Source organism: Tenrec ecaudatus, chromosome 18 (assembly GCF_050624435.1).
Source record: "Tenrec ecaudatus isolate mTenEca1 chromosome 18, mTenEca1.hap1, whole genome shotgun sequence".
Classification (NCBI taxonomy): Eukaryota; Metazoa; Chordata; class Mammalia; order Afrosoricida; family Tenrecidae; genus Tenrec; species Tenrec ecaudatus.
In genome coordinates this window covers 2,166,190-2,179,520 of record NC_134547.1, presented here as the reverse complement: position 1 = coordinate 2,179,520, position 13,331 = coordinate 2,166,190, and the positions used below count along the sequence as shown (strand labels likewise).

Sequence of the window (13,331 nt, the reverse complement as noted above, 5' to 3'; positions counted from 1 at the left end):
CTTCTAAATCCGCCTAGAAGCTCTTTGGAAGAAAGGCCTAGTAGTTCAGAAAAACCAGCCATGGAAAAGTCTATGGAACACAATTCTCTGACACAACAATAATGAAGGTTGGGATCTGGAAAAATCACAGTATTAAGAGTGTATGTGTTTGTGTATACATGTGCTATAAAGATAGAGATTGGGGGCTATTTTATAGAAAGATCAGGACGGTATATCAAATCTATAACAAATCATATGAGTGTGAGTACAATTGCTTGAAAGGATTTCTGAGACTGTAACATCTAGTTTGGATGGCTAATGAACATCAATCTTGGATTATGCTCTATATCTTAACCTGGGTGGTATTTACATGGGTATTTGCTTTATTAAATTGCTTGTTAAATTGGTTCATGTGGTGTTCTGTGTCCAACTGCATTTAACAAACAAAATGTTTAAAGGAATGGAGGTGAGGAAACACCCTACAAATACTAGCCAAAAGAAATCTAGTGATTCAATACTGAAATCAGGCGACTAGAATTTAAGGGAAAAGGATATTAATATCAAAAGAACATAATAATGAAAGAAATATTCAACAAGAAAAAGATAGTGACCATGAATATTTTTATTTACAAATTAATCATTTGTTTTCATGTTTATTAATTTATTCCTGATATTTTATATTTATATATTTAAATACATTTTAATTTATTCTTCTTCAAATATTCTTATTTAGACATAAAAATTGTGTTAGCCTAGGTAGACTAGAGAAACAAATCCATGGACACACATATGTGTATAAGAAAGATTTAGATACAAGAGCAATTTAACATTGAGAAAACATCCCAGCCCAGCCCAGAAGACCACAGGCCAGTGGGTAGAAAGTCTTTGGATCCAGTGTCATTGGAAACATCTCAGCGCTGGCAGGGGTCTCTCTGTGGCTTCTCTGGCTTCCAAGGTCTGCTTGTGTCCATGTGGCTTGTCTTCTGCAATGTCTCCCAGGGAGTGGCAGAGAGAGAGAGGTATCTTCTGCCTCCAAGGAGGAAGTACCAGATTTCCCAGAATTCTCAGGAGAAGGACATGCCCACACAGAAGTCTCCTTGACTATCTCCAGATTGACAGCCTAAACTCCACCCCTACACTCTTAATCCTTAAATTGACACCAGATTAGGTGATCAAGTACTTTTATTGATGGCTCTTACATCTCTTACCACATCCATACATTCATTCAGTGTGTCAAGCACATTTGCACATATGCTGCCATCATCATTTTCAAAGCAGTCTCTTCCCACTTGAGCCCCTGATATCAGCTCCCTATTTTGTCCCCAACCCTCCCTTATGAACCCTTGATAAGTTATAGATTATTATTTCCATATCTTACATCGTCCTCTGTTGCCCCCTCACCCACTTTTCCATTATTCGTCCCCCTGGGAGGTGGTTATAAATATAGATTGATCCTTGTGACTGATTCCCCCTTTCTCCCCCCACCCTCCCCTAATCCTCCTGGTGACTATGAATTTTTAATGAGTCATTTAACTGTACAAAAACTTGTACCTATTATTCATAATGACCAAAAGGTGAAGCAACTCACATGAATGGATAATTACAAATGTGGCATATCCATTCATATGAACTATATCCCAATAAAGCTGTTAAAAAACAAGCAAAAATCTAAGCAGCCATCAGTAAATGCCAACCCTGAGATGATCCACATGTAATTATCAGATGAAGACTTTAAATAAGCGAGTTTTACCATTATAATTAAGTTCTATTGAGAAACGGTAAACACTCGTGATACAAATGGAAAAATGCTTTCGGAGAAACAAACTACAGAAACACACGCGTTCGGTGTAATGACACGTCTGAAATGAAATAACAAGAATTATTTTATCGCTTGGTTTAAGTGAGGTACTTGAATTTTGCTGGAAATGAAGTGAATGAAAATTATTCCCTCTAAAATATACAGTGACGACCTTAGAGAGCCAAAAAGCTATGGAAGGCGGAAAACTGTCAGAAAAGGAAATTCAAAATATCGTCCACAAAACAAGCGATCCCGAAGTGGTAACACTGCACCCCATCAAAAGTGGAAAACACATGTCTAGCTATCATGGGCTTCCAACTCTCAAAAGGTTCAGGCTATGATTCTGAAACGTTCCCACCGTCACACGAGATCGCACTCTCGCGAGATCCGGCTTCACACACTGAGGCTGCCTGAGACTCCATTTCCCAGAAGGCCTTGCGAAGCTGGTCCCCGACGCAGTGGTAATGCTTTCTATGTCGGCGCCCTGGGACTCCATTTCCCAGAAGGCCTTGCGAAGCTGCCGCCCCCCCCCCCCCGACGTAGCAGTCATGCTTTGTACGTCTGCGCCATCTTCCGGCTCCAGGCGGCAAATCCGCCAGTTCCAAGGAGGGGGTCCGCTCTGGGTTACCGGGGCGCAACCACTCCTGAACTTGGACCCAAGAAGGTGGCAGGTGAGAGGCTCCGGAGCCTGTGAGGGGCTCTGGAGTCGGTGCGGGGTCAGACGTGGCGGCTGGGCCTGGGAAGAACTGGGACATCCGGCCTCAGCGTCGGTAGGCAACGTTTCTGGAGCCGGACTACATTTCCCGTCGGCCCCGCGGGCCCTGCCCCTCCGCGCCCCTTTTCAGCGTCCAAGCTCCACCTGAGCCCCTGGACCCTTTAGGTGAGTATGAGGGTCCCCTCCCTGGTCTTCTGAAAATGTGTTTGGAAGTTTTGCATTGGTTCGCTTGCGCCCTTTTTACTACCGAGGCTTAAAGTTGTTCAATGAAATTCTTTAAGAGGTAATTGCAGAACTTGATTCAGAGCCAAGTTAGGTTAACCGCTGCCCGTGGAAAAATTGGTAGTTCAAATCCACCCCGCTAATCTGCAAGAGACCGACCAGACATTCTACTTTGGTAACAAATACAGCCCAGAAAACTCTTAACGGGGGGCAGTGATTAATCACTATAGACTAGACATCCCTTGGGTGGAACCGATGATTAATAACCAAATGTTGGTTTGAATCCCCCAGCTGCATTGCAAAGAAAGGCCTGAGATTTGCTATCATCAAGATCTTGACAGTGCCCCCCGCCCACCGTACCCCCACCCCCACCCCAAGAGACCCCTATGGGGCGTTTCTACTTAGTAACAGAGATTTTCACCTGGCAACATGGTCGATAACCTTGCTCAAATTCCAGACCCAATAATAGGGAGATCGTTGAGTAGCTGTGATGGCCTCATACAGCTGTTAGGAGTAATGCTTTTCTCAGGGTTCAGCTGAAGGAAGAATGCTGGTACCGTGTCAAACCAAATTCATAATTACCTCATTTACACAGGATTTAGAATGATGATTTCGAATGCCAAGCACTGTCTGAAGCCCTTTTACAAAATGCCAAACCAACTGCCCGCCAACAAGTGGACCCTGTGTGCTTCACAGTAGGGTGGAGTGCCATGGGGTTTCCAATGGCTGGCTTTGCAGAAGAGCATTGTCAGGCCTTCCTTCTTAGAAAATACTAGGTACTCATTTCACGATGAGCTCCACAAGCAGCTACAAGGCATCACTCATGATGCATGGGTGTGTTCCATGCCTGTTTTTTTTTCTTTTCAGCCTGTGTGTCCGTGGGTGGGCAGGTTTCATACCTCTCTAGTTGATGTTCTCATGATGGACAAGGGTCCAGCCCTGAGTGAATTTCTTGGTCAATTAGTGTTGCCTGCCAGCATTTTTTTCATAGGTGCTTGCCATTCCATGAGATACCCTGTGACACCTGTGGGCAGCTGTGTACTAAATTTTGGTTCTACGGTCAATGTCTGTGTAGTGTAGTGTCATAATTGTGTATGTAGCTGAACACGATGCTTATTAAAAAAGAAACAGAAACTGTTGTGGAGTCAATTCTACCCCCTAGCGACCCTGTATGACAAAGTAGAACAGTACCCCAGGGGGGTCCCAGGCTGTAATCTTTTTTTTTTAATTATTAAATCTTTATTGAGTACCTGCTATATAAAACAGGCAGAAGGAACAGAAACAAGATGCCTGTCTAGAGTTACTTTAACTCTTCAGCAATACCTAAGTCTTCATCATAAAAAAAAAAATCCATTCCAAGTTTAGCAGCCATTCATTTGTTAATCTTCGTGTACAGTCTCTTCCCTATTCCTCATACTACCAAATACTTCATAGTGCTGCCGGCCATTCATTATTCCAATGAGCATTTGCAGGGCCAGAGGAATTGCCATTGCTTTCACCTCCCTTTGATACAGCAGAAACCAGTGGAGTAAAACCCTTCCTTTTGGTGGCAATGGGACCATATGATACTTGACTGCCAGGCGTCCATTTTTAGAAAAAGCCAAAGCACTGGGATATAGAACACCGCACAATAAGCCAACCAGTGAACTTCTCACAACACAATTCTCCTGGCTGATAAATTACTTTTCTAAGATATTCAGTTTTTTTCCTATAATTTCCATCACCATTGGTCTTCTGAATTTTGCATCTTCTGGAGAAGAACTGGGCTGACCATGAGTATATGTTGCCAACTCGATGTCATCCCCCAGCTCAGGTCCAGCTCCACGACCGAGCGCTGCCATGTTGGCAGGTCACATCCCCTGGCTGTAATCTTTAGGTATGCAGACCGCTTCACTTTCCTTTGAGGGCTGGCTGTTGTGTTGAAACCATTAACCTTTCAGTTAGCAGCCCAGGGCTTGCATGGGTGGCACAGGTGTATAAGGAACCACCCTTGCCCTCCTACCTTATTTGTAGACTCAAGGCAGTTTCTACAAAGTACAGTCCACAAAACCTTAGGTGGGCAGTGGGACCCTTTGTGGATATGGAATTTAGGGAAAGAGCCAGGGAGAACACTGGAGTTCCTACATTTGAGGAATGAATGAGTTTAAAAGAGAAGACTTTCTTCTGGACCAGACCTATGCAGACAGGAGAGACCCCCTGCACTCCTGGATTTGGGGGGACAGCATCTTGGAGGCATTCTGTAGTTTCACACTGGTGGCTAACCCCAGGGACAGGGTTTCAAACCCACCAGCCACTCTTGGGGAGAAATAGGAGGCTGTCTGCCCCATTCAGATTTATGGTCTCGGGAACACTCAATGGATGTGCTGTGAGCTGGAATCAACTCAATGGCAAAGGGCTTGGGTGTAGTGATTGAGATCTCAGGTGCTAATCAGAGAGAGGGCTGGTGGTTCAAAGCCATCAGCCCCTCCTCGGGCGAAAGATGAGACTGCTTCTGGAAACCCCACAGGGCAGCCGTACTTGGCCGTAATTGTCATTGACTCGGCCGCACAGGGCAGTGTCATTTCGTGAGGCCGACTAGGAGTTGGCGTCGCCCTGAAGGTGCCTGGCAACAACAGCAACATGGGAACTCAGTCCCTGGTCCAGCTCTGCGCGCCACCCCTGCTTGAGATCTCTGCCAGCAACAGGCAGCACTTCTGGTTGCTTAGGAGAAGTGGGACGCCTGTGTCCTTCTGTCCTTACAGGAGCTGAGCTTCCTGGAGTTTGGTGAGGCCCTAATTCCCTCTAATGTTCTGGTGGTGGGAGCTGTACCCTTGGCCCTCAGGGAGCTGGTCTCTTACCCTCGCTCTTTCCTCCCTTAGCTCTGCCACCTCAGGACTCCACCCTTCTCCCAGAGAGGCCCTGGAAGAAGATTCAGCTAAAAGCCATGTCCCTCGTGAGTTTTCAAGCCATGTAAATATTTGCTTTGCTTCACCTGAAACTTCCCACTGGGCTTCTACCCAGGAATGTGGCTTCTGAATGTTCTCTTTGCAGGGAGTGAATGGACCAGCACCTGGCGCCCTCTCCAGTGGCCCCTTTATCTCTGACCAGTGCCCACGAGTTTCTTTTGGACGTGTGCAGCATTTAGGAGCTGTGGTGGCACTGTGAGTTAGGAGTTGGGCAGCTAGCTACAAGGTCAGGGGTTCAAACCCACCTGCTGCTCTGAGGGACAAAGATGAGGCGGTCTGCTCCTGTAACGACTGACCGTCTCAGAAACCCTCTACAGGGGTGCTGTGTGTCAGAATTAACTCGATGACAGTTGAGGCTTTTGTTTCGGGTGTAGCATTCAACATCCGTCTTCTGCCAGGAGGTCGTAGGGAGCAGAAGTGCATGCCCTTGCAGGGAAGTGAGAGCCCGGGTGGTGTGGCAGTTAAGCCTTCTGCTGCCCCTGACGCGGTGGAAGAAGCATGTGCGGGGAGAACACAGCCCTTGAAACTATAAGTTGCTGCTGTGGGTCGAGACGAGGTGAAACCAACCCACTGGCCACGGCTGGTAGGCAAAGGAGAGCTCCACTGGCAGGACCCAAACTTGATGGACTGGAGAGAAACACTTCGGAGAGATCACAGGTGGACAAGAAGCAGAGGCTGCATTGGCTAATCTCAGCCTCAGTGCATGGCAAAGTCTGCCTGGCAGGGTGTTAAGATTGGGTGTGTGATTGGGGCTTCTCTGGGAGAGAGCAAAAATAGGGTCTGAGTTGAAGATAAACGGAGTGTGTGAATCTGCAGCTTGGGAGTAACAGAAATGCAGAGATGGGGGTGGCGGAGGGAAGCGAGTGAGGCGACCGGCCAGAGGGGCAGAGTGTTCCGTCTAGATGGGCTGCATGTGGAAGGGGTTATGAGGGTGGTCTGATCCCCCATCTGCCTCCAGGATCCAAAGAAAGCTTGGGTCATGCTTCCCACAGGATGGAAAGTTTCAAAGCGGCCCTCGTTGAGGATGACAAGGGAAGGCCTGCGGTGTGTTCTGACCTGGCGGTCATCTCCATGAAGCTTCCACTGTAGGCAGCCCATGGGGTGGCCCCTCCCTGTGGCACCTAACAACAGCTGTAAGGCATTCTCAGCTGATAGGAAAAGCGCATTTTCTACGATAGATGGCTCGTAGTGTCTCCGGGAGAAAGGCTACGTGGTTTTGTGTTTTTGGTACCTCCTAAAGGTAGAAGCGCCGGGCCCTGTGTTGAAGGAGAAGGTATTATGCACCAGGCACACAACGGGCAGTGTGCCTTATTACACTGTTGGGTAGGGGTTGGGAAAACATCACTTTGCTGGATTTTTATTTTCACTCCAGATTTGTGTACAAGAGCTTTGGGTTTGCACTGAAACGGACCATTCAAGAACTTTTGGACACTGCATACAAGAGGCGCCCTGGTGCCCAGTGATTAAGGATGCAGCTCTAAGCGAGGGTTGGTGGTTCGAACCTGTCACCCGAGCTGCGGGAGATAGATGTGACAGTCTGATCCCGTAAAGACTGCAGCCTCAGAAAACCTGTGGGCAGCCAATCTCTGTCCCCCAGGGGCTCCACGAGTCAGAATTGACCTGATGGCAGCGTTGTTTGTTTGGGGTTCGTTTTGCACGGGGATTCAAGAGTTTGTAAAGAAAATGGCATTGAAAGGCAATGGAATTTTTCCCTGAACTTTTTAAAGAGAGGCACCAGGAGGAGGAGGCATCAGCCTTCGAAATCCCCGGAGTCTTGCCTCTCATGAGTTTTCATTTTATTTCTGTTGCTCATATTCATAATAGGGCCTTCACGCTCCTCAGAACGGCATCTTCCTACAGAGACTTCCGTCTCTCCTCATCCCATTGGGAAACATGTCCTTGAATTAGACATATGTCATCCGTGCGTCTTATTCCAGGGGACCTTCCTGTTCAGGGACGTGGCCATAGCCTTCTCCCAAGACGAGTGGGAGCAGCTGGCACCAGCTCAGAGGGACTTGTACAGAGACGTGATGTTGGAGACGTACAGCAACCTGGTCTCGCTGGGTAAGATGCTGGCTGGTATTTGAGATGATTCTGTTGGAGGCAACTCTACTTGTTCCCCGCCCATGTCTGGGTGCCTTCTCGTTTCTCAACTGGTTGGTCGCATGTGAGTGGTAAGAGGGCAGCCTCGTCCTGAGCATGGTGCGCCTTTTGAAACTCATCTCTAAGACCAAAGCAAAGCAAGACCAGCTGCCATTCAGTCACTTCTGACTCATGTGAGACCAGAGTGTCAGCCACAGCGTTAACAAAGATGAGACGGTGAAGGGGCAGGGAACCTGCATGAGTAGCAACGGGACAAGCCGAATGGAAGCCGTGAGAGCATTCACACACGGTGCAGACTGTACCCAGTGTCACTCACTCCCCGTTTAGAGGTGGCCGAATGGGAACCGCAGCTGCTGTGTAAAGCCTGCTGTGAAATGTTACTAATCAGACAGGATGTTACACGAGGGGGTCTTCAGAAAGTTTGTGGAAAATTTCCATTCTCTTTCCATTTCCCATGAGCTTTTTGAAGCTTTCTCATATTTTATTATGTGATAATAACAAACATACACAAATATATATGACCGCACCCCCCTCCGTCAGCTGAGGCTCGCCCTTCCACAGCCCTCAGATGGTCTCCACATCTCCCGCTTCCTGCAGCTCCCTGTTCTTTGTGGAGGGCAGGCAGGCCCTGCGTCTGAATTCTGGGGGCCCCTGCGCCGTAAGTGGTGACACATTTTCTTTTCATTCCCAGGTCTTAGCGTTTCCAAACCCCATGTGATCGCCTCCCTGGAGCAAGGAAAAGAGCCCTGGGCGGTGGGGCCGGTGGCCCCTGGAGGCCTGGACCCAGGTGAGGCAGGCATCGGGGGAGTGGCCCCTGTCACAGGTGAGGTGGTTGCTGAGGACACAGGACCTTGCGGCAGGAAACGTTCCCTCAAAGCCATCAGGTTTGGAGGTCAAGTCTCAGTCATCTTCCTTCCACTCCTCAGAAGCATTTGACAGGGGGGGATCACTCCATCCTTTCTGTCCACTGACGTCTTCCAGGCCATTTCGGATCTCCGCCCACTTTGTGACATGTCCCTCAGCCTTCTTGGGGTGGATCTCCTTCATCGCCAACTGTTAGAGCACCCCAGGGCTCAGACTGGGGCCTCTCCTCTGTTTGTAGCCATTCCTTGAGGGGTCCTCTCCATTGTGGCTGGTGGTGACTTCCAGAGTGATCTCAATGCCCGGAGACCCCTGTGTGCAGATAAAGCTGCTCCATAAGAGCTTCCGGGTCCGTAACTTCGGAAGTGGATCAGACTCTCTGTACCGCTCAGTGGGCTTGAACTGTCAACCTTTTGGCTAGCACTCAGTGCTCGATCGTGTGTGGCCCGCAGGGATTCCTCCTCATTGACGCATTGCTGTCAGGCTGATTTTGACTTGTGGTCCTGTGGAACAGAGTAGGATTCTCATCTTTCTCCTGCAGAGGCTGGTGGGTGCAATCCACCAACCTTGTGGCTGCAGCCTCTGCTTAGCCACTGCCTCCAGGACTGCTGAACGCAGCTGTTGTCGCCGCCAAGGCCGTCCCCACTCGGGACCCTGCCTGCAGGAAGCATGCCTCTGCCTTGTCCGGTGCAGTCCTCAGTCACTCTGTGAGTCCAGTTCATTGCCGTGAGGGTCATCCTTGTCTCTGACCCTCTGCAGGGACAGGTCCCTCCTGTGAGTCTCTGTCGAGACCAACAACACATCGACAGCAGGCACTGCCCAAAGGCCCCCACGTCACCTCGGTGGCTCAAACTCCTGTCCTTTCCCTCGGAAAGGTTTTCTCTTTCTTTAATAACAAACCTTTTAGCCAGACTGTATCCAGTGCTCCGTAGTAGCCCTGGCTGCTACCTAATAGTCGGCCTTGGACCAGTTTCCCATCCACCAAAAATCGCATGGTATCTAAATATGACTCCTAGTTCTTTCCAAAGGCGCCCTGGTGGCGCAGTGGTTAGACACCCAGCTGCTAACTGCCAGGCTGGCAGTTCGGACGCACGAAGCTACTTCACAGGATCAGGATGCGGGTGGCAGCCTTCTTCCTAAAGATCCCAGCTTGGAAACCCCAGGGGGCAGTTCGCTTCTGTCACATGGCGCCGCTGGGAGTTGACATCGACTCAGCCGCACCACTGTTGTCCACCACCTGGTCCTTTCTCTGACTGGCTTCACCTGAACCCTGTGGTTGGTTCCTTTCACCTCTGTCCATCAGTTTTCCATGTGGATGGTGGCGTGCCACCAGATGCAGCGTCTGCATGGTTGTTAGTTGCCATCTGGTTGGCGCCTACTCATGGGACCGTAATATATAATAGGAGGAAGGGTTGCCCATTTTCTCCCATGCCATCTTCATGGTGATGGGTAACCTTATCTTCCTTCACGTGCAAGGTTTCCCAGCTTTGGCGTGATTGGTATTCTTGGCTGAGGGAGTCTTTGTTTTGGAAGGCTGCCCTTGTGCACTCTTTAGAGGTATCTCTGGCTGCTAGCCCATTCTATGCCAGTAGCACTAGCCCTCTCGCTCCCTGTGTAAAATAAAAGTCACAGACATGGCCAAATGCCTCGTGGGGAAGAGTAATCTTCTCGGTTTCCACCCACTAGTAAGATGTGAAGTGAGACCAAGAGTATACCATGGAGACTTGAGGATAAGCTGACCTGAGATTTTAATTTGAGGACAGTTTATTCTCGAGTCTATATGGTACTTAAATGTATAGGTTTCTACCAAGCACAGTATGCCAGGAGTTCTGAAAGAGGAGCTAAGGACGAAGCCTTCCAGGTAGAGTCGATGCATTCACACCAAAGTGCTAGCTGGATCCGTGGGAGTCGATGAAGGAGTGGAGTGGAAGGGGTGTGGCATGCGAGGGGATTTGTGTCTGCGTGGAGGAGTAAAGAACGAAGAGGCGAGGCAGGCGGTTTTAAATTACGTAAAGGGCTGTGATGAAAATTCCACGGGGGGACTGAGCATAGGACTGTATTTCCTCACTTGGCTGTCAGGTGCCACCGGGTGGTTCCGACACAGCAACCCTGGGTCTGACACGGAAACACTGCCCGGTCCTGCACCGGCCTCGCACTAGTTGACGTATCTGAGCCCCCGGTTACAGCCGCTGTGTCCGTGTGCAAATTGTAGGGGTGGGGGCTGGGGGTCTTCACCTCTGCCACTGACCCTTCATTTAGCAAACATGCTGTCCTTCTCTCCTGATGTCCAAAGTATGTGAGGTGGGCTCTCACCATCTTTGCATCTGAGCAGAGTACTGTACTTCTTCCAAGACAATGCTATTGTGCATTCAGTGTTCTGCCAACACCATATCCAGATGCCTAAGTCATCTTATTGATGTCTCAGCGTGCACCTCCATAAAAGGCAGATAAGGCAACTGAAAGCCTGGGTCAGGTGCAACAGCCTTCAGAGCGACGTCGTGGCATTTAACACTGGGCCAGTCTTTTCCAGCAGCTTTGCCCAAGGCAGTGCATCGTTTGGCTTTTTGACTTCATGAGTTGCTTTCGTGAGTGTTGATTGTGGCGTCAGGTAAAATGAAATCCTTCACAACCTGTTTTCTCTGAACAGCTTGCTGTAACTTGTTAGTCCAGTTGAGTTAGGCTGGGTTCACTAGAAAAACAAATCCAGGGATACTAATACATGTGTCAGAAAGAGCTTTATACCAAGAAAACATCCCAGTCCAGATCAAGTCCATGAGTCCAGCACCAGTCCATAGTTTGAAACTAGTCCATAAATCTATCTTCAGAGTCACACAGCCACAGGCAGTGATGCAGAATACAGAGAGATCGCAGGCCAGGGGGAGCAGCGTTGGGTGGGTCTAATGGCGGTGTCTCTGGAAGCTCTCCCAAGTGAGTCGACAGCAGAGAGAGGGGAGGTTCCCAGGACCCTTCTTAGGTGGAGGTCACACTCACAAGGAGGCACCATCAGGCTGTGACCTGATTGGCAGGCTAGACAAACTTACACCATACATAGTGAGAATTTTCCTTTTCTTTCCATTGAAGAATACTCAAAGGCTGCATGCAGACTTTGCTTTCCATCAGGAAGTGCTCCTCGCTGTGAGGTGGCAAGGTTGTACATTGCTTATTGTCGTCTGCAGATTGCAGGCGGTTGAGCCATTCTTCTTCCTGTCTGTATTCCAGCTTCTTGAACTCCTTGCTCCCTGTACAGACTGGGTAAGCGTGGTGAGAGGCTGCAACCCTAGCGCTCACCTTTTCTGATGTGAAGCCATGAAGAGTTCCTTTGCTCTGTTCAGATGACTCCCGCTGGGTTTTGGTTGAGTAAATCACGTGTTGTGGAATCCCCATTCTTGGAGATGCTATGCATCCTTTCATGTGGACCCCACAATCAAAGACCTTGGCATAGTCAGTAAAATTCAGATACACCTGTTTCTGGTATTCCCCATTTTGAGCCAAGACCTGACGGCAGCGAGACCCCTCATTCCACACCCTCTTCATTCACCCTCTGCCAATTTGAGTTTCTGGCAGACCCGTTTCAGTGTACTGCTTTAGTCACGGTAACATTATTTCCCGCAAAGGGTTGCTTTTGTGATATGGATGGTACTGAGTTTCTGTATGCTGTTGTAATGGTAGCCAAATACGTATCTCTTCCTTGCTTGGCCAGTAGCTCTCTTGCAAGTTTCTTGGCACCCATGAGTGAATGTTTCCAGTGTCGCGTCTGTTTGCTGAAATAGCTCAGGTGTTACTCTGTCAGTTCCTGGAGCCTTGCTTCTCACCAGTGCCCTGAGTGCAGCCTGGCTGAAGTGCTTGGGTGCTGACCAATCTGTGGTTCAGGGACTCCCATCTTCTTTCGATGTGTTCCGAGTCATTCGGTATTCTGCCCACAGCACCCTTCAGGATTGGAGCCCTGGTGATGTAGTGGATTGCCCAGGAGGCTGCTAACTGGAAGGTCGTGGTTGAAAACCACCACGGAGAAAGATGAGGTTTCCCACTCTCATGAAGCTACAGTCTTGGAAACCTGCAGGAGCAGTTGTGCCTGTGTGTAGGATCGCTGGGTCAGAATGACTCGATGGCAGCACGTTGTACCCCTTAGTGTTCGGACGTGGGGCTTGAGGTATCCCTTCAGTTCCTGTAGCTTGAGGATTTCTGAGTGTGCTCTTCCCTTGGGGTTTTCTAACTCCAGCTCCTTGCAGCGCTTTCCTTTGGACTCTTGAGCTGCCTTTTGACACCTTTCCTTCAGTAATTTCACTTCATCATTTCTTCCCTTCACTTTAGATGTGCTGTGCACAAGAGCGATTTTCAGAGTCTCTTTTGACACTCATTCTGGTCTCTTCTGTCTTTCCGATCTTTGGAAGGGCCTTTACTTCCATCATCATGTCTGATGTCCTTGCTGTCATCACATCGTCTTGTGGATTCCAGTCATCAGTGGTCAGTGCATTTAGTCGACTTCTGACATGGTCTCTAACCTCAGGGGAATATACTCCAAGTTGTATTTGGGTTCTCATAGACTGGTTTTCATTTTATTCAGCTTCAACTCAAACTTGTGCATTAGCAATCAATGATTTATTTTGCAGTTGATCCCTGACCTTAGTCTGCACGGTGGTATTGAGCTTCTCGGTGTCTCCTTCCACAGATGGAATTGATTTCATCTTTACGTAGTCCACCCACTGAC

At 48.8% G+C, this 13,331-nt stretch overlaps 1 protein-coding gene and 1 pseudogene across 3 annotated transcripts in view; one reads left to right on the top strand and one right to left on the bottom strand.

Moving 5' to 3' along the window:
- Nucleotides 1-2,353: 2,353 nt before the first annotated feature.
- Nucleotides 2,354-13,331, top strand: part of ZNF582 (zinc finger protein 582) — a 32,422-nt gene continuing 21,444 nt past the window's right edge. For all 3 annotated transcript variants that reach the window (XR_012780890.1, XR_012780891.1, XM_075537686.1), the window contains exons 1-3: nt 2,354-2,657; nt 5,573-7,723; nt 8,454-8,549. Coding sequence is in view for 1 of the 3 variants with exons in the window: in XM_075537686.1 (XP_075393801.1) it covers nt 7,690-7,723; nt 8,454-8,549 (130 nt within the window). In the remaining 2 variants the exon portion in view is untranslated. The remainder of the gene's footprint in view (nt 2,658-5,572; nt 7,724-8,453; nt 8,550-13,331) is intronic.
- Nucleotides 4,094-4,555, bottom strand: LOC142432575 (complex I assembly factor TMEM126B, mitochondrial pseudogene; annotated as a pseudogene).